Here is a 21,636-nt window from a genome sequence, read left to right as displayed (position 1 = left end):
CAGCAATGCCCCTCTGCCATGTACATTGGTCAAACTGGACAGTCTCTACGTAAAAGAATAAATGGACACAAATCAGATGTTAAGAATTATAACATTCATAAACCAGTCGGAGAACACTTCAATCTCTCTGGTCACGCAATCACAGACATGAGGGTCGCTATCTTAAAGCAAAAAAACTTCAAATCCAGACTCCAGCGAGAAACTGCTGAATTGGAATTCATTTGCAAATTGGATACTATTAATTTGGGCTTGAATAGAGACTGGGAGTGGCTAAGTCATTATGCAAGGTAGCCTATCTCCCCTTGTTTTTTTTTCTACAAACCCCCCCCCCCAAGACGTTCTGGTTAAACTTGGATTATTGCTGTGCACATTGTAAGATGAGCTATTGCCAGCAGGAGAGTGAGTTTGTGTGTGTGGTTTTTGGAGGGGGGTGTGGGGGGGGGGGCGGGGGGGTGGTGGTGAGAAAACCTGGATTAGTGCTGGAAATGACCCACCTTGATTATCATGCGCATTATAAAGAGAGGTTTCAAAGAGGGATGGGCTATTACCAGCAGGAGAGTGAGTTTGTATGTGTGTCTGTGTGTGTGTGGGGGGGGGGGGGGGGGAAGGGTGAGAAAACCTGGATTTGTGCTGGAAATGGCCCTCCTTGATGATCACTTTAGATAAGCTGTTACGAGCAGGACAGTGGGGTGGGAGGAAGTTTTGTTTCATGGTCTCTGTGTGTATATAATGTCTTCTGCAGTTTCCACAATATGCTATGCATCCGATGAAGTGAGCTGTAGCTCACGAAAGCTCATGCTCAAATAAACTGGTTAGTCTCTAAGGTGCCACAAGTACTCCTTTTCTTTTTACGAATACAGACTAACACGGCTGTTACTCTGAAACCCATAGTTAACAAGGATACTTATAAAAGCAAACTGACCTGTTAAATAAACCTCTTGGTGGAGAAAGCAGAGGAATAACAGTGTTGCTTAAACATTCACAAAGAGGGCAAAGGAATTCACCATTTTCTACATCATAACTTGTATGCACACGTAATCTCTGTTGTCTTCGTTGCTCCTTTGCTTGAACAGCATCAAAATACCTTTAGAAAACAATAATATATTAATTTAATGTTTGTCAGTAAAATAGTATTTTAATGTATGAATCAATATGTACTGACTTTTTTCATGCTCATGTAAGAACATTATCTAAAATACAAATATTGGATATGAAAATTACATTCTTGTTGATCAAATATTATGAATTGTTAGCTCTAGCTAATTTTTTCAACCAAAAAAAGTAGTGCAATGGACCTCAAATCACATAAAATAAGATTCTTTTCAGCTTTAAAGATCAGGATTTTCTAGATTTTTTTTTTTTTTTGAAATAAGTTTGAAATAGACTGTAAGAAGAAGGGTTTGGGGAGAATCCTAGGCTTCAGGTTTATTCAGAAAAAAAATAAATAAATTTTAGCAATGAATAGTGCCTCTTCCTTCTCTTATGAAAATTTGTTCTCTGTTCCCAGTTTTGTTGGCCATTGCCAGGGAAACCAAAGTACCAAGACAAAGTTTTATGCAGTAATAAGTGCTCCAGAACTAAAGAATCAAAATTCCAAACATAGAACTCAATCCTGAGTGCAGGGTGGGAGTCTGCTTGCTCAGAGCAGAAGAAACAAATATTGATGTTAAGCCACTTGGGAAGTAGATTAAGCTAAATGAGAAACAGGAACTTATTCCAAAATAAGAGAGTCTGTGTCCACATGGGAGCTTATAGTGAAATATTCCACAATAGCTCTTTTACTAAATTTCCAAGTGTAGACAAGCCCTTACATACTGCCAACTTCCACTACTCTACAAGCTCTTTTCCTGATCATAAACTATGTTCTAATCAGGAAGCAGAAGCAATGCCTTAAAGACTTGTGACTAATCAACAAATTAATGAAGCTCAACTACTGAATACTTGCATTAAGACGTACCAGCTAAAATAGCAGTCTAGCAAATTAAAGAACAAATTCAAGGAAATACGGACATCCTACAAGCAGAAGAAAAGGCTATATTGCACAAATAAATTAATCTCTGCAAATTATTTGCTTAACTCCAGATTAAGCAAGAATTCAAACATTTTTTTAAACATGAAAATTTAGCAATGGCTGTAAAGAATTGATCATTTCAGGATGCATATTTAATATTATGGGAATATCCTAGCATTATACAAGAACTATTTACATATGAAGGTAAGCCCTTCTGGCTTCTACAGACATTATTTAAACTTTTATCCACCCAAATGTAAAACTGTTAAGTTGTACACTAATTTTTTTTAGTACTACAACATGCACATAAATTCCTCCTCTATATGACAAAATCATCAAGATGACAGATGCTGAACTATCATTTATAATAAATCTTGTTTGCAATTTAGCTATAATGGGTTCTCTCTTTTGTATCTTAGATATCTTTACTGGTCTATAACAGCCTTTATTTTAAATTATGTATTTGACATCTAATCCTTCCACTGAAGTAAACGTTAAGACTCCAACTGGTATTAGTGGGAGAAGGATTGGATCATTTATGTCTAGTTTAAAATAAAGTTCACTTCTATTAACTCTAAACATGGCAATTACCTTTGCCAACAGTGAGCGTGCATAATATGTCCACAGCTACCCGTGTGTGTTCCACATGACAGCTCTGGATGCATGAATAATGGGTCATATTTTTCTGCGTAAAAACAAACAATTTTGCATTTAAATCTTTCTATAATAAATATATTTATTTCTGACATTAAAATATTTACATTTGTCATTTCCATGCTTTATTAAATGTTATTAAAAAAAAATCACCTTTTTATTAGTCCTTTGAGAAAGTCAATTTAAAGCATACTACCAATCCCTACAAATATACTTTTTAGCTAGGTCATTTGAAACACAGTTTAAAGGCTCAGTTATAAATACATAATAATTAGTTATTAAAGATGAAATCATCAAACAGGCCCTGAATTTCAGAGGCACTGAACACCAGCAGCACCCATTCAGTTTAACTGGAATTTTGGGTGCTCAGAACCCACCCCGGGGGGGGGGGGGGGGGGGGGAATCAGGCCTACAGAACATTATTCATCTTCTGTAAGTGGAATAGAGAGGTATAGTACAGAAAAATGTTCTGTGTATTTGCATACACGTAATATAAACGGAAAATATTTAGAATGAGGCAATCCCAACCAACCAAAAATTAGCTGTTCCAGAAAAGTCTTGAAAACAAAGTGTTTTTTCTGAGTTTCTCTACCAAAAAGAATCTAACAAGAAAAAAAACCCCTGTACTGAGAAATATTTTATACAGATTATTAAGGCATGTGTCACCTATGCACATTAAATGAACTGACTGCTGCCAAATGTTTAACATATATCCAGTACTGATATATGTACTAAAAACATATCCTCAGTGTAGTGAGAGGTTATGGCCCAGAGTGATTTCTGAGGAGGGCATAAATGGGGGAGAATTGGGAGACTCTGATGGTATGTCTATGCTGCAGGTGGGAGCTAGCATTAGCACACTAAAAATATCAACGTGGGACATTCCAGCTCAAGCTCTCAAGCCTAGAGGATAGAGTGAGTTTGAAAGCCAGAGCAGGAACATTCACATTTATACTTTTAGCATGCTAGCCTGGACCCTGCTAATGAGTCTGTATAGGCAGGCTGTGCAACTCGCTCCCTCCTGCACTGCAGACATCCTCAAGCAGAAAACTATAGGAGTTTCACTGGCTGAGGCAACTGTGAAGCTGAGCTGGTAATTCTGCTCCTAACAAGCCTCCTCATGCATAGTGAAAGGTCTATTTGAATCACTAGGGCAGGCAGCTCCATTTGCCACTGTAGCTAGATATCAGCACTGCCTCTTAATTTATTATAGCATATTTTATTTCATTCATTTATTTATTCTGCCGACCAGAACGTGGGGTATTTTTGCTAGATCTCGCACTATCAGGCTTCCAGTTACACCAATAATTGGCAAAAAGAAAAGGAGTACTTGTGGCACCTTAGAGACTAACCAATTTATTTGAGCATAAGCTTTCGTGAGCTACAGCTCACTTCATCGGATGCATAAAGTGGAAAGTACAGTGAGGATAGGTTGTAGATCCTTGATAATGCGTTGGAGAGGTTTTAGTTGGGGGCTGAAGGTGACGGCTAGTGGCGTTCTGTTATTTTCTTTGTTGGGCCTGTCCTGTAGAAACAGATTGACAGAGCCAGAAGAGTACCCAGAAGTCACCTACTACAGGACAGGCCCAACAAAGAAAATAACAGAACACCACTAGCTGTCACCTTCAGCCCCCAACTAAAACCTCTCCAACGTATTATCAAGGATCTACAAGCTATCCTGAAGGACGACCCATCACTCTCACAAATCTTGGAAGACAGGCCAGTCCTTGCCTACAGACAGCCCCCCAACCTGAAGCAAATACTCACCAGCAACCACACACCACACAACAGAACCACTAATCCAGGAACCTATCCTTGCAACAAAGCCCATTGCCAACTGTGCCCACATATCTATTCAGGGGACACCAACATAGGGCCTAATCACATCAGCCACACTATCAGAGGCTTGTTCACCTGCACATCCACCAATGTGATATATGCCATCATGTACCAGCAATGTCCCTCTGCCATGTACATTGGGCAAACTGGATAGTCTCTACGTAAAAGAATAAATGGATACAAATCAGATGTCAAGAATTATAACATTCATAAACCAGTCGGAGAACACTTCAATCTCTCTGGTCACACGATTTCTGACCTCAAAGTGACTATCCTTCAACAAAAAAACTTCGAAAACAGACTCCAACGAGAGACTGCTGAATTGGAATTAATTTGCAAACTGGATACAATTAACTTAGGCTTGAATAGAGACTGGGAGTGGTTGAGTCATTATGCTAAGTGAAACTATTTTCCCCTTGTTTATTCCTTCCCCCCTCCCACTGTTCCTCAGACGTTCTTGTTAACTCCTGGAAATGTGCTGGAAATGGCCCACCTTGATTATCACTTCAAAAGGTTTTCTCTCACCCCACTCTCCTGCTGGTAATAGCTCATCTTAAGTCATCACTCTCCTTACAATGTATATTTTTTCATGGTCTGTGTGTATATATAAAATCTCCTCACTGTACTTTCCACTTTATGCATCCAATGAAGTGACCTGTAGCTCAAGAAAGCTTATGCTCAAATAAATTGGTTAGTCTCTAAGGTGCCATAAGTACTCCTTTTCTTTTTGCGAATACAGACTAACACGGCTGCTACTCTGAAACCAATAACTGGGATGGAATAAAGAAAAACGTGGGACTAACATCTGAAAGCCACTGAGGAATGGCTTGGCGTTAAACTCAAGTAACTGGAAAACATTTAATGGCTTCACATGCACAAGCCTTTTAATAATGACTGGTATATCAGCTCCAATACATCCATATTGACCCTCTCTCATTCCTGTTACTCTACCCATGAAAATATACAGTACCTTCACCTAACACACGTCAGTTTTCAATAACTGAATTTATAACTGTGACTAGAGGAAGCGTTTTAGATATTATATTGCCTGTGTATCCTAGCTACTACTTATGAGGCATGTTCCTAACAAAGTCAGTGAGCGTTTTGCCACTGACTACAATGTCTGAACTTGCTCACAAATATATAACTAATAAAAAGGGGCACAGTGGAACACCTCTACTTCAGAATAAGAATCAGGGCAGATACAGATGATTCTTTCCGAATGTTATAGTCAAAATATGAACACAACTTACCAGGATCCTGAATAACTTTGTTCCGGTTTTTAGACAATACAGTAGATCTCTGAACAAATGCTGCCAAGACCATAGCCCTGCTGTCCACTTTAACCTCCTGTTCTTCTTGACACAATATACAGGTAACAACCTGTCTCCGTTCAGTCACTCTAGTTTGCTTTGGTCCCAAAGCTGTAAGCTTTGTATCTGAAACTGTAGGACTGGAATCAAATTATACCAGTGAGTACACTATTTGACAATTATTTAAATTAGATCATGCTTTAAGTTTTTATTAGTTTATTGGTGTAGTTTTATGTTCATTAATTTTCATTTTGTAAATAAGAAAACATTTGTCATATATTAACTCCTCACTTAATGTTGTTCCGGTTAACGTTGTTGTGTTATTCGGTTGCTGACCTATTAGACAACATACTCCTTTGAAGTTCTTCAGCTTTCCCTTATAACGTTGTTTGGTTCCCCCGAGCCCGGTGCTCCAGCCTGGTAGCAGGGTCCAGGCACGGGGGCTTGCCCGCTCCCCGGCTGGAGTGTCTGGCAGGTGGAGCAGGGCAAGCCCCGGTGCCCCAACCCCGCTATGTCCCTGCCTCAACCAAGCTTCGCAATCATCATTGGTGAGTACTCTATTAATTTGTTTGTTTAAAATTATTTAAAACTTATACTGTATATGTATATAATATCTTGTCCGGTGAAAAAATTTCCCTGCAACATAATATAAATGGGGGGGGGGGGGGGAAGTTAGTTCTTATGGGGAAATTGGATTCACATAACATCATTTCACTTAAAGTTGCATTTTTCAAGAACATAACTAGGACGTTAAGTGAGGAGTTACTGTATATACATCCATGCACATGTCCCCAAAAACCACTGTACAACTATACATTTCAGAAAGACCTTATGTCCTCCAGATGTTGACAACATGAAAATATTCTTTGTTTTCTTGAAATCATATTTTAACTGTTTCCAGATTAAAATTGCAGTTAAATCATTACCATTAAGCTTGAAAGTAAAAGCTAGAGAGGTGTATGCAAATCTTAGTCTTTAGTTTGGTGTGTTTTTTAAAGTTTACAAGTAGGGGGACAATAATTTAATATCCAATTATACCTAGTAGACAGCGATTATCATTAAAGATAGCATCCAAACTCAAATACTGGAGGGCTTTGGTTTTTACCCAACAACTTCTTAACAGATTGGTTTTGTTAGTTTAAGATGGCATTTTAACTCTCTTTTCATGTAGGTTTTTTAATGTTAATGGTCTATTGTTAGGTTTGGAATACTACTTTCAGGATTTCATAAGTACTACCATAGAGTTTTATAAATCTTGATTCAGAGCAGATAAAACAGAAATATATAAATATAGGCCAAGCTTGTACTTTTCCCAGCTGTCCCCAACTGCTTCACAGACCAAATACCACATGGTTTCCATCTGCCAATCCCCCACAAAATACACCTTAATTTAGATCTTCAGCTGGTTACAAATAATTTTTCCCCACAAACAGATACAAGTTACTCCCACTTCCCTATGTCCAAAACAACTTTCCCTAGTATAATTAACAATTAATCATGCTGGCCACACTTCCTAACCAAGATTTTATAACTCAGGCAGGTTTTTTTTGTCTGTTTAATTTTCTGAATCAGTCAGTCATGGATACTTAGTGCAAATTCAGCTATAATCTTAGCGGTGTGCAGGGAAAAAGTGGTCTGAAAAAGCAACAAATGGTTTGAAAGAGCTGGAGAGTTGTCAGCTGAGAAAAGGAAAATTTAGCTTTTGAGTTCAAATAGAAAGACCAGAGAATATTTGATTTGAAAGTAACAAAAAGAGATTTATCAACTCTCTCGAAGTTTTACTTAAAATGTTTTCCCTTCACCTATTATCGAGTACTCTGGAGGTTGAAGTAGCTAGTTCGTCTAAAGTCTGCTGAAAGAGTTCTTTGTTCTCATCAATGAAGTGCCGCTGCATCTCAGACATCTGAGCCATGATCTTCTCTCTGCGCAGCCTGGCAATCTCAGCTTTTCGCTTCCTCTCAGCTTTGTCTTTATCTCGTGAACCCTGCAATTTTATTGTTCAGTTAATAATTTTTAAAACATATATTACAATGGACCAAAAACAGTTACTAACATTTCTGTAACTGTTGTTCTTTGAGATGTGTTGCATATGTCCATTTCAATGGAGGTGTGTGCATGTCCCCAGCAGAGTTGCTGGATTTTTTCCCTTTAGTTGTATCAGTTGGATCAGCTCTAGTTCCCCCTGGAGTAGCATGCTCATAGCGTCAGTATAAAGGACCCTGCCAACCCCGCTCCCCCCCCTTCAGTTTCTACTTGCCAACTGCCTCAGAGAGGGGATGGAGGGTAGATTTTGGAATGGACATGTGCAACATATGTCAAAGAACCACCATTACAGAAAGGCTAGTAACCATTTTTTCTTTTTCAAGTGTTTGCACATGTCAATTCCAATGTGGGTGACTCACAAGCAGTTGCACTGGAGGTGGGTTTGGAGATTAAGGACAGGCTGACTGGAACACACCCCAGTTGAAGCTGGCATGCTCTCTGACCTGTTCTGTAATGGCGTATGGAGTCATGAACGTGTAAACTGACAACGAAGTTGCCACCCTGCAGATGTCCTGAATTGGAACGTGTGCCAAAAAAGCAGCGGAGTAGGCTTGGGACCTTGTAGAACGCACTGTAGATTAGCCCGGGGCAGAATATCTGCGAGCTCGTAACATGCTCTGAGACACAATAATCCACGATGAGATTCTCTGTACAGAAATGGGGAGACCTTTCATTCTTTCTGCTATTATAATGAACTGAGTGGATCTGTGGAATGGTTTGGTTCCTTGTATGTAAAACAGACAGGGCACACCGAATGTCCAACCAGCAGAGGCACTATTCTTCTCTATTTGCATGTGGCTTACGGCAGAACACTGACAGAAAAACTGCTTGATTGCAATGGAATTGCGAGACCTCTTTCAGAAGGAATCTCAGGTGTGGTCTCAACTGAACTTTGTCCTTGAAAAAGACAGTATATGGGGGCTCTGCAGTGAAGGCTTGGATCTCCGAAACCCACCTGGCCAAAGTGATGGCCACCAGGAAGCCTACTTTCCAGGAGAGCTGTAACAGCGAGCATGTTGCCAGAGGATTCAAACGGGGGTCCTGTGAGCTTTGACAGGACAAAGTTTAGGTCCCACATGGGGGTGGGATCCCTAACCTGTAGGTATACTCTCTCCAGGCCTTTGAGAAACCAGATGACCATGAAAAAAGACAGACCATGAAAAGACAGAGCAGTTGTCAATCTTGGGATGGAAGGCCAAGCTAGCCGCTAAATGGCCCTTGACTGATGAAATGGCTAGACTTTGTTGTCCGAGCAGAAGCAGGTAATCTAGAGTAAGTTGGAGGGATGACTGCAAGGACAGGACTTGATGTCAGGAACACCAGATGGAGGATCACTTCCATTTTGCCAGGTATGTGGCTCTGGTGAATGGTTTTCTACTGCCCATGAGGACCTCATGGACTTGCTCTGAGCAAACTAGCTCCTCTGGATTCAGCCATGGACCTCCCAAGCCATCAGATGAAAGGATGCGAGGTTCAAATGCTACAGCCGGCTATGACCCCAGGATATCAAGTTTGGGTTCAGCAGAAGCTGCAGTGGTATATCCATTTTCATGGCTAGAAGGATGGAGAACCAATATTGCTGGGGCTAGGAGGATGACCCATGCTCAGTCCCACTTGATCTTCATCAAAACCTTGTGAATCAGTGGGATAGGAGGAAATGTATAGCACAGGTGCCTTGTACACTGTAACCGGAATGCATCTGCAAGAAACCCTGGGCTGTGACCTCGCAGGGAAAACTGGTGGCATTTCCTGTTGGTTCAGGTGCCAAACTGATCTATAAGGGGTGTCCCCCATCATTAGGGGATGTCCCTCACAATGTCTGGACAAAAAGGCCTCTCACAGTGAGAGGAGAAAGATCTGCTGAGTCCCAGGAACATAAGACGCCTCTGACTGATGGAGTGATTGATATAGAACTCCCACAAGTGGATTGCTTCCTGGCACAGGGGGAAAGAACACACCCGGCCCTGCCTGTTTATGTAGAACATAACAATTGTATTGTCCACGAGGACTGAAATGGATCTGCCAGTCAGGTGAGGTAGAAACACTGACAGGCTAGACACACTGCCCTAAGTTCCCTGACACTGATGTGCAGGGAGAGCTCTTCTTGAGTACAAAGATCTTGGGTTCTGAGGGACCTCAGGTGGGCTCCCTGGAAGAGAGCCAACGCATCGCATACCAGAGACAAGGATGACTGGGTATTTGAGAAGGGTACCCCTGCACATACAATCTGGCTGTCCAGCCACCATATTAGCAAGTTGAGGACATGTACCAGAATCGTGAGCACTGAGTCCAAGTGATGGCAAGAGGGGGAGTAGACTGTGGTTAGCCAGGCTTGTAGATGGCTGAGTCAGTCTACTGTGTTGTACAATATGTATGCATGACACCACGTGACCCTGGATGCTCAGGCAGTTTCGCACGGTTGTGATCCGATGACCTTGAAGAGATATTATTAGGGGCATAATTGAGAGGATCCTGTCATCCGGAAGTAGAGCCCTTGCTTGCACAGAGTCGAGTAGTGCTCCAATCAACTCTATTCTCTAAACCAGGATCAAGGTGGACTTCTGGACATTTAACAGAAGGCCTAATGCTTTGAAGATCAACTGGATGAGACAGATGGCGGCCTCCATTTGAGCTCTGGACTGGCCCTTGACCAGCCAGTTGTCAAGGTATAGGAACATGGGGATTCCCTTCTTTCTGAGGAAGGCTGCTACTACCACCATGCACTTTGTGAAAACCTGCAGGGCGGTCGACAGGCTAAAAGGGAGCACCACAAACTGGTAGTGGTTTCAGTTCACTACAAACGTTACCAAACGCCTGTGACCAGGAAAAATTGAAATGTGGAAGTAGGCATCCTTTAGATCGAGGGCAGCATACTAATCCCTGGGATCCAGTGACGAAATGATGGAAGTCAAGGAGACCATGAAGAACCTCAGGTTCTTGAGATATCGGTTGAGATGTCACAAGTCTAGAATAGGTCTGAAACCACCTTTGGCTTTCAGAATTAGGAAATAGCAGGAATAGAACCCATTTCCTCTCAAGTAAATAGGAACCTCCTGACAGCTCCCACCTGAAGGGGGGATTGGCTTTCTTGTTCCAACAGAAGCTTGTGAAAAGGGTCCCTGAAGAGGGAAGGGCAGGAGGGTAGAAAGGAATTGGATCATGCTGAGAACCCTGCGGTCTGAGGTGATATGGGCCCAGGCATCCAGGAAATAGGAAAGGCGGTTGAAGAACTGGGGGTAGCTAGATCCAGTACATATTGGATTGTGATGTTGACCTCAAGTGTCTCATCAAAACAAGCGTTTGGACAATGCAGGTTGTCTGGGAAACGAATGCGCAGGGCCTAATGAGGAAGATTGGGGAAGGGGTCTGAGCCTAAATCTCCTGTTCCTCCTCCTCTGTTGATCCTGCCTGGCAGTCTGCGTGAAGTAATGGCTCATCTGCCGAGGCCTATACTGCTTCCTTGAACTTGCCGGGTACATAAAGTCTCAGGGATTTCAAGGTTCCTGGGAACCCTTAAAGCTGTGCAGTCTATTGTCTGTCTTCTCCAAGAAAAGCGAGAAGCCCTCGAATGGGAGATCTGGGATGGTCTGTTGCACTTCCTGGGGAAGCCCCCAGAACTGCAACCAAGAGCTCCTATGCATTGAAACCACAGTTGCCACTGACCTGGCTACAGAGTCAGCAGCATCCGGGGCAACCTGCAGAGACGCTCGAGCCATGGTCTTGCCTTCCTCATTTTAGGGAGGAAAACCCCTGCCTGGGTTCCTGGGGAAATAGCTCCCCAAATTTTGCCACTGATTCCCACATATTAAAGTCATAGCGCCCCAGCAGGGCTTGCTGGTTAGCTATACAAAGCTGAAGGTCCCTGACAAGTATGCGTTCTACCCAAATAGGTCCAACTTCTTAGGGTCCTTTGCTTTGGGCGTAGAACCTGGCTGTCCCAGGTGACCTAGCTCATTGGCTGCTGCGACCACCAATGACCCCGGGGGGGAGGGGGGGGGTGGTGAAAAAAGAAATTCGTACCCCTTGGCGGGGACAAAGTATTTCCGCTCTGTGAGCTTTGCCACCATTGAGAGGGAGGTAGGGGTTTGCCACAGGGCCCTAAGCAGTTCCATGAGAGCATCATGCAGTAGTAGAGCCACTCTAGAGGGGCCCGCTGGCGAAAGTATGTCCAGGAGGGCATGTGTCACCTCCTTGACCACCCTCGCTTGGACCCCTAGGTTTGAGGTTACCTGTTTCAACAGATCATGGTAAGCCTTATTGTTATCTGGAGATGGGGAGGTCACTGGTGCCACCATGGCCTTGTCCAGGGAGGAGGAAGAGGGGGCTAATGTTGGACCAGGCACCTTGGTTGGTTCCTCAGCACCCACAGGAGCCTGCAGTGCTTTGTCCTGGGGCTTGGTGCTGTGTTCGGTACCAGAGTCCGATTCTGAGGTATCCCTGAGCAGTACCGGTGGTGCCCTGGCTTCTCAAAGAAGTCCATGAGGTGGGGAAAAACCCCCAAGGGTTCCAGAAAGGCCACTGTATGGTAGGCAGACCCCATAGATATGACAGCCAGGTGCCCAGGGGTACCAAAGAACTCGGTGCTGAGGTGGGGTAAGAACGCCTGGGGAGCGGCAGGATCGGCTGCACCGATGTGGGGGACTACAGTCCCACTTCCAAGTCTGATGACGATGAGCTGCACTGTGGAGACCAGGGCGGTGCCATACCACTCAGTGCTGAAGAGGGTCGCTGAAGAGATCTTCCAGCTGTCAGCAACTCTGAGTCATCATTATAGGGCACTGTGGTGCCGTGGCTGCGGGTTCCTGACGGTGACGTATCGGGGACAAAGAGCAGCCTGGCATGGGTCTTGCTCTCTCCCTAGTCCTTTGGCACCAAAGATACTCCTCTTCTCCTGGTGCTTGCAGTGTTTCTTCTTGTACACCAGGGAAGATGATCAGTGCCAGGAGACCCGGTTGATGGAGGAGCGCTCTGCACCGAGGCACTTGATGCTGAGTCTGAGCGTGGCTCTGAGGCTGGCCTTAGGGCTACCTCTATGAGTAGGATCTTCAATCGAGCAGCTCGGTCCTTCTGAGTCCAGGTCTTAAGCTCCTTGCAAATTTGACAGCAGTCTTTCCTATGAGCATGCCCTAAACACTTGAGGCAGCTCGAGTGCGGGTTTCTCAAAGGCATAGACTTACTGCACAAAGTGCAAGGCTTGAACCCTGGTGACCGAGGCATGCCTCGGCACCGGGACAGTGGACAACTCCACTATCTAAAAGTGGAGGAGCCCAAACAATCTAGAAACTACTAAAACTACAGGTTTCAGAGTAGCAGCCGTTAGTCTGTATTCGCAAAAAGAAAAGGAGGACTTGTGGCACTTTAGAGACTAACCAATTTAGTTGAGCGTAAGCTTTCGGGAGCTGTAGCTCACGAAAGCTTGTGCTCAAATAAACTGGTTAGTCTCTAAGGTGCCACTAGTACTCCTTTTCTTTTTACTAAAACTACACTAACTTCTAAAACTACAATAACTATGTACACTAAAACTGAGAGAAAATCCACTAAGAGAAGTATTGCCTAGGCAATGAAAGTTCCAGCAACTGTCATGGGCAGTAAGAAGGAACTGAAGGGGAGCGGAGTCGGTAGGGACTTTATACAAACGCTATGAGCCCGCGATGCCAGGGAGCACTAGAACCAACCAAATGGATACCACTAAGGGAAAAAATGCCAGCAACTGTGCTCGGGGCACGCGCACACCTACACTGGAATGAACATGTGCAAGCACTCCAAGAACTTAATGTTACATTTCCAATTTTTAACATATTTACTTTTAAATTCCTCAATTATTTATAAGTCACAAAAGATTATACAATCTAAATAAATAAAATGATTCTGTTTGGCTCTTATGCAGTCCTCTCATCTGTCTGGCTCATGTAAGAGACAGGCAGAATTGCAGACCATGTGTGAGTCCCAGAAGTGCAGAAGTTGCTTCATTTCTTCTCCTGTGAAGGAGGTGGGGCCATGGCACTGCCTTCCCCTCCATATAAGTTGTGCTTCCCTAAGGTACTGTGTCTTCTCAATACCCTTTACTCCAAGCCATGCCTAACGAGCACAGTCTAGACCTAAATAGGTAGGGTGATCTAATACCCTTTCACATGGAATGACCTACAGAACAGGAGAAACAATATTTCTCTCTTAAATGTCTCTGAGCAGCCTCCAAAATAGTCAGAAATAATGGAAAGAGTAGAGTCTCCAGGCCCTGCTTACCAGCTAGGGAGGCCTCTGGCAGGAAAAATGCAAACTCACTGATGTAGTTATATAGTAAGAACCCCTCCTCACAGACTGAACTAACGTCTCTGTAACCTAGGCTGACTAAACTACAGCTTGTGTGCCAGAATGTGAACTACATTTTTAAAAGACATATCTGCAGATTCTAGCCTGATTTTAGGTCACTAATTAAAAATGTAGTCCACTGCAGTTCATGACCTGTATCTGTTTTAGTACAACTAACAACAACCTGTTGTAGCTTATTTTTACCTCTTCTATAATATTTCCTTCAGTCTCAGGCACAGGACTCGTAGAAGAGCTCTCTCTTAGTTTCTTAATGGCATTAAAAGTCTGCAACAAGAAAAATTAGTTAATTTATGGCATTTAAATAACTAACATACAATTATTATTTGTATTATGATAGTGTATAAGGTTCCCACTCATGGACCAGAACGCCACTGTGCTGGATGCTGTAAGATGAGAGGATGCAACAAACAAACTGGTGGAGGAGAGCATAAGGAAACAATGACTTTTTCTAATAATGCATTTCTAAAACCAGCCCAATTTAATTAGCTATTATGAACATTTTATATCATTCATGAAAAATCCTGGAAATAAAACTCTGATTTACCTTCAGTATCCATCTGATCATATCCTTGTGCACTTCCAGATGAGGTGCATTTTGCAAAGTTTCTAGCATAGCTAATATACTAGGGGAATTACTGGGTGCCTCACCAGGTCCTAGAGCAAAGATATAGACAGCTATATTTAGTGTATTTGACCTGTTTATACTGGACTAAACGTGTTATGTTTCAAAATAACTTCATTAGCCATCTCTAAATCCTATAAAATTAAGAGAGATAATTTTGACCGGGTTTTCAAGACCATACACATTGTCCACTTGCTCTCTGTGCTAGCTTGGAACTGGCACAAGGGAATGATAGAGAGAAACTTTCTGCTCACTTCAAAGCAAGAATCTTGTCAATTTAGTGACTTTACCAGATCACAGGAACTAGCTGGAAGATGCATGGGAGGGATAACAAGATACTTATATCAAATATATAGCTATAAGCCCAAAATACCCAGTGTTTGGTCATTAAGTTAAGGAGCAGGATTTAAGATTGTTACAATATTAATTTAGTCAATTCATAGTAAAACAAACAACAAAAATCTTATCAGTGGGACATTTTAGAAAAAATGTAATATTAGAAAAAGATAATATTTAAAACACAAGAGGATAAATATTAAGCTTATCAGACACTACCCCTATTATTAGATATTTCAGAACCTAAACACTTATGTACATGCACATTTTCTACAACGGATTATTTTTGTAGAATTGTACACTTCTGGGGGTTTTATGCATTGAATTATATACATACAGCATTAAAGTGAATTAAAAAAGCATCTTTTAAAGTGGCCTTTTAATGCATCTCAATTCAGAAGGGCAGAAGAGTTTTATATACAAAACATTAGAGATTAACATTCCTGATTTTGAATTTGCTAAACATTTGAGGAATGGACATACTTGAGATCTTCTGAGTGAAGGTAAATGTTACAACATTCTCTTCATTGAGATTCTCTAGGTGTTGTTTTTCTTCTTGTAGTGCCATTCCAATCAAGTGCAAAACCTATATAAAAATCACTAATTTCAGACCTTGTATCAAAAATCATTTTATACAATCCCCTAATGTCTATAAGGAACTAAAAACACTATATTGAGAGAAAAACAATTGAGTAAAAAGCAAAATTACAAGAAAGTGAACTTCATTTAGTAACTACCAACATTGTCTTTGCAGCGTAGTTGTACCTGTGTCAGTCCCAGGATATTAGAAAGAGACAAAGTGGGTGAGATAATTTATTGGACCAACTTCTGTTGGTGATAGTGAGAGAGACAAGTTTTCGAGCCACACAGAGCTCTTCCTCATGTCTCTGTGTGGCTCGAAAACTTGTCTCTCTCACTATCACTAACAGAAGTTGGTCCAATAAAAGATATTACCTCACCCACCCTCTCTCCCTAAGATTGTCTTTGGCATATCTGTCTTAATTCTGAAAACTAAGTTTTTATTACTGTATCCAAGGCACAAAAAGTACTGTATACTACATGTGTGTTTCCAAGGTTTTGTATTCCTGTGTAGCAACTGTGAAGAAAAAGTTACTTATCTGTACAGTAACTGGAGTTCTTTGAGGTGTTGTCCCTGTCGATGCTCCACCTTAGGATGTGCATGCTACAGTCCGTTCTTGGAGACTTTTAGTTAGCAGCAGCCATGGGTCCAGAGGTCTGCACCTATGCCCTCATGCTCCAGTGCAAGGGTATATAAGGAGGGGCAGACCTGCCACCGCTCCATTCCTTCTCAACCAAAAACCCCAAAAGACTCTGCAGCAGACGGGAAGGCAATGATGGAGCAACGAGTGTGTCTGACCTGATGCAAGTTACAGGATGGCATGTCCTCTGCCACTTGGCACTGAGTGACTCCCTGGGTCACACAGTGACCCAAGGATGGTACTGGAGTTGAAGAAGGCTTCTTAGAGAAGTCCTTGCTCCTCAAGGAGTCCTTTGGTTGAGAGGTCTCCGCCCCTGGTACCAACGATGACAGTGCTCTTTGATGCAGTTTGCTAGAAGACTTCTCGATGAGTGGTGTACCAGAAGTCATCTTGGTCTATTGGCATCTTGGTCCAGGGGCCTGTAAAAGACTTAGCAGTACTCATATCAGGATGCGAAGTCTCCTAGTTCCCTGGCCTCAAGGGTGACTTTTCCCTTCTTCTGGAGTCTCTCTAGGGAATGTGGTTTCTTCCTTTTAGAACGTTTCATTTCCAAAGCTGGCCCATGGTCTCTGTTTACCAAGGTTGAAGTCACCGGAACAGTCTGAGCAGCTGAGGCCAATGTACGGAGAGGAAGTAGGACCCCCCCCCACCTCTCAAGAATACGCCATTAAGAGGAGCTTCAATCTATCTTTCCTCAGTTTCCTAGATCTGCTCTTAATCTGGAACAGACCTTGCACTTAGATGGGACATGGGACTCTATCTGAGGCACCTGGAATGCCCATCACTGAGGGGAACGACGCGTGGCAGGTCTTGCAGGGTTGGAAACCCAGGATCTTTGGCATAATCCAACCAGGGAGAATGCAGACGAACACCAAGGGTGAAGAAGGTCCTAACCACAAAAAAAAAGACAACTGGCTGGGGACTGAGGGAAGGACCCCCCAAAAGCATAAGCCTGTGCTTAAACCAAATGAGAAACAAAGAACAAAATTAAATAAAACACTAAGAAAAAAATAAAGAATAAAGGCAGTAGCTGTGAAGCTAACGTGGACACTACAATGCTCCATCTTGAGCCAAAGACATCTGTGAAGGAACTGGAGTGGCAGTGGCAGGTTTGCCCTCCCTACATATCCTTGATCAGAGCACAATGGTGTATCGCATGCAGGTGCAGGCCCTGCTAACTAAAAGTCTGTGATCAAGAATGCGTGGGAGCACATACATCCTAAGATGAAGCACCCATAGTTATCCAGCTATTTACCAATTTATAAATGGTGCCGCATTAAACTGAAAATACAAACTGCCCCAACTGGCCATAAAATGGCCGAAATCAAGAGTTTAAAATAGATAAACCTATTAGTGAGCTCTGAAGCTTGTCAAACATACTGTCTCTGGCTAACATAGATTAAGTTCCAGAAAAGTCAGAGAAAGTTCTTCCACGTGTCCTGAAGCATTCAATTCCAGGAATTAACAACAAGAGCAACCTAGTAAATTGTAACCACCTTGGGCCATTTATTAGACAAACAGTCACTAATCCCGAGTGTAACACTGTTGAAGATAATAAAGCGAAAGTGCAAAGCCCTGGGATCCTCCAACATAACCAAGGAACTAAAATGAATTAACTGGAAAACTATTAATTCAAGCCAAACTATCTGATAATTGTCAATATGATGGGTAATTGTCAATATGATGCAGTCTGTCACTGTTTGGGCAAAATTCTGCTCTCCAATACATGCATTCAACTTCCATTCACTTCAATGGAACTAACATGCAAGTATCAGAGTAGAATTAGGCTCACATATTCCAATACTGACTCTATTAAACGTATGAAAAATGTGTTATTGAATTATGATAAGGCTAAGATTTTGTCACGGTTATTTTTAGTAGAAGTCATGGACAGGTGACAGGCAATAAACAAATTCATGGAGCCCGTGAACTATCGGTGACTTTATTAAAAATAAGTGGGGGCAGGGCTAAATAGGGAGGAGGAAAGGAGTCTCATGGGGGAAGGCCAAGACCCCCACCATTGCAGGGGACACCCCCAGCTCCAGCAGCCCCCAGCTCCGGAGCTGGCCGCAGCCCCCAGGCAGGGGCACACAGCCCCAGCTGCAGCACAATGCCCAGCAGAAGCCACAGGGCTGGCTGGGGCACAACAGGGGAGGCACAGCCCCAGCTCTGGAGCTGGCCGCAGCCAGCTGCTGCTGCCGGGTAGGGGCATGTGGCCCCAGCTGTAGCTCCTGGCAGAAGCCACGAGGCTGGGGTGCACAGCCCTGACTGCAGCACAGCCCCCGGCAGTAGCCACAGGAAGGGAGGGTGCAGCAGGGGAGGGTGCAGCCGCAGTTCTGGAGCTGGCCACAGCCGTGGAGCAGGGATGTGTAGACTCTGCTGCAGTCCCTCCACAACTGCAGGGCAGGAGCTGCAGGATCCTGATTCCAGCCATCCAGCCCCAGTTGCAGCAGAGCAGGGGCACACAGTCCCGCCTCGAGCCCTGGCTTCAGCACAGCTGAAGCGGAAGAAGTCACAGAGGTCCGGTATATTTATGGAATCCGTGACTGCCGTGACCTCCCTGACTAAATCGTAGCCTTAATTATGATTAAACTTCCTGACTCTTATGTTGTTAAGACTTCAATGTTATGGTTCCCACAGCAACTACATCTTGTCCCTCTAGCACATAGTTGTTATTTTGTACAATATTACGGTGTGATATTCAGGTTTCAGAGTAGCAGCCGTGTTAGTCTGTATCCGCAAAATATGCAGTGTATAAATTTGAACTGAATTGAATATCACATAAAAAGAAAAGGAGTACTTGTGGCACCTTAGAGACTAACACATTTATTTGAGCATCCAATGAAGTGAGCTGTAGCTCACGAAAGCTTATGCTCAAATAAATGTGTTAGTCTCTAAGGTGCCACAAGTACTCCTTCTCTTTTTATGTGATATTCAATTCAGTTCAAATTTATACACTGCATATTTTGAGTGCAAAGCATCAAAATAGAGTGAATTTTAAAAGCACAGTTGGGAAATTCAGTCTCAACATTCCAATAAAGACATGTATGATCTCAGAATCAAAAACATTTTCAAATGGTTAGAATTTTGATTCCAATCCTACAGTCTTTAAATAAATGAGTAATCCTTATTTTTGCCAGTTAAGATTAAATTTTTATTTGTAAACTAATTTTTTTTCATACATCAAAGACAAGGGCCCTCATGGGGGAATTAAGTCTATGCCAAGCTTGAAAATGTGTTTTTATTAAAAAAAGGCAATTATAAATTGACAGAGAATCTCAAAAGTCCCGTAACTGGAGAAAATTGCTTTTTAGTTTTGTTTGTGTGTCTCAAAATTCCATTCTGTTTGGGTTTTTTTTTGTTTTTTGGTTGTTGTTTTAAAAATCACATTTTTCAAAAAAGATTTACCTTTGAGTAGAGAACAAGCTTTTGATATTTCAACCCCCAAATGTACTGTTTTTTGAAAGTTACAGAATCTTGAAAACACAAGGTTGCAAGAGAAGGAAAATGCTTTCCCTACCATAAAATTAATTATTCTAACTAGTCCAAACAGAATTCTTTCCTCCTACATATACAAATATATTTGAAATTGAGGCCACCTGTTAAAAATGTACCAAGAGCTCTAGAACCTGGTTCCCCTACCTGTGCTTTCATACTCAAAGATGATTTGCTGCATGCAATTCAAAACTAATACTAATTAACTAGGTGAAGACACTGTGTGTTATTTTTCTAACTAACAGTAAGCTAGAAAAAAAATCCTCAATTTACATTTGATCTTCTACGTTTTTCAGCTTAGCTCATTTGGCAGTTAAGATATTCCTGATGCCATTGAAGTTACCAGGATCTATACATAGATGTAAATATCAATACACTAAAATGGATATTTCTACTGTAACACATGCACAGACTTAAATGTCTATACATACCCTCTGCAGCATGGACTCAGACCAGGCATAGCTGTTATGTTCTACTGCCCACTGGAGTATTGTTCCCAAAATGCACAACATGACATCGGACTGGAGAATATTAATCAGGCTTGCAAAAAGAGGAGAGAGAGGAGGCAGAACAGGAGGTGGAAGTGCTGAAACAGAAATTCATTTGCTCAACATTAAAGCTTTTGAAACGTTCCCAATACCTATACAATTTAGAACTTCTCTTAACAATTTAGTAGAATCTAAACCAATATACTGTACTATGTAATTGCTTGATAAGTTGTATTATTAGTTAAAGTACTTCATAAACCTAAAAACTACTTAACTGAATGATAAAAAAGCATTAAACAGAGACACGGAACAAAGGAAAGCATTAATTTCTGCACAAACGTTTTGCCTTACATTATTGGGGTAATGAAATGAAGTAAAAGCATTAATATATAAAAACACTAAGAGTAGGCAATACAGATATTAGACCAATTTTTTTTTTCTGAAAATAGGACACCTTTGTTTAACAAGAATTACTCTGAGTCAGAAAAGCAACTATGCTGGGGGGATAAGGAGTTCAGAAGGCTGGCTCCAAGACAGATTTAAATTCAAATCCTTGCTTACTGGGTTGGAGAAAAAGATTGCTTTTTGGCTATTCTAAAAGGTGGTGTTATTCTAATGCATAGCCTTTGAGTGTGAAAATAAGAGAAAAATGGGGGCATTCATGGGAATACATATACCATACTTCCCCTCCCCTCTACTTCCCCAAGAAGTAATACCTGTATCTTCTCTGTTTTGTCTTTTCAGCTTTCTTTGTGCTTCCTCTGCCTGACAAAAGGAATGGTGCTAAGATTATTCCAAATCTGTACAAAAGACACAAAGTGACTACACACACACACCCTCTACTTTCCTGGTTGTGTCCTTTCAATTTTTCCTTCTACCCCACAATCTTTACATTAAAAACAATAGCAAAACTCACTGGAAATTACATTTATTACTTTCTTGCTTTATGTTTTACTTTAAGTTACATTTGTATTTGATTATTTCACTGTTAGTGTTGCTCTAAGTTTTTCTTGTATTTTGATTCAATCTGGATTTATTTTAACACAACAATTTTGAGACAAATCAGAACTTTTATAAATCGGAACCACTGAAGTGGTGAACTCCATAAAACTGAATGGAAACTTATGACATCAAAATATTTTTGGTACATTAAGACCCTAACCAAGCAATGAGTTCTGTGCAGGCAGACTCCTACACCTATATGAAGCTTCACTTATTTCAGTGGATCTCTGCACAGTGGTGAAGTGGGCTGTAGCCCACAAAAGCTTATGCTCAAATAAATTTG

The 21,636-nt window shown here is 41.9% G+C and overlaps 1 protein-coding gene across 2 annotated transcripts in view; it reads right to left on the bottom strand.

The window, feature by feature from the left end:
• Positions 1-21,636, bottom strand: part of UBR2 (ubiquitin protein ligase E3 component n-recognin 2) — a 104,379-nt gene that overhangs the window by 23,013 nt on the left and 59,730 nt on the right. For both annotated transcript variants that reach the window (XM_074949332.1, XM_074949331.1), the window contains exons 24-32: positions 21,068-21,116; positions 20,295-20,449; positions 15,632-15,734; positions 14,735-14,844; positions 14,374-14,454; positions 7,620-7,801; positions 5,758-5,957; positions 2,603-2,696; positions 923-1,084 (exon numbers count right to left, since the gene is read on the bottom strand). In XM_074949332.1, the coding sequence (XP_074805433.1) occupies positions 923-1,084; positions 2,603-2,696; positions 5,758-5,957; positions 7,620-7,801; positions 14,374-14,454; positions 14,735-14,844; positions 15,632-15,734; positions 20,295-20,449; positions 21,068-21,116 (1,136 nt within the window). The remainder of the gene's footprint in view (positions 1-922; positions 1,085-2,602; positions 2,697-5,757; positions 5,958-7,619; positions 7,802-14,373; positions 14,455-14,734; positions 14,845-15,631; positions 15,735-20,294; positions 20,450-21,067; positions 21,117-21,636) is intronic.

Source organism: Natator depressus, chromosome 3 (assembly GCF_965152275.1).
Source record: "Natator depressus isolate rNatDep1 chromosome 3, rNatDep2.hap1, whole genome shotgun sequence".
Taxonomy (NCBI): domain Eukaryota; kingdom Metazoa; phylum Chordata; order Testudines; family Cheloniidae; genus Natator; species Natator depressus.
The sequence above is the reverse complement of the archived record's forward strand: the minus strand, read 5'-3'. Positions and strand labels throughout refer to the sequence as shown.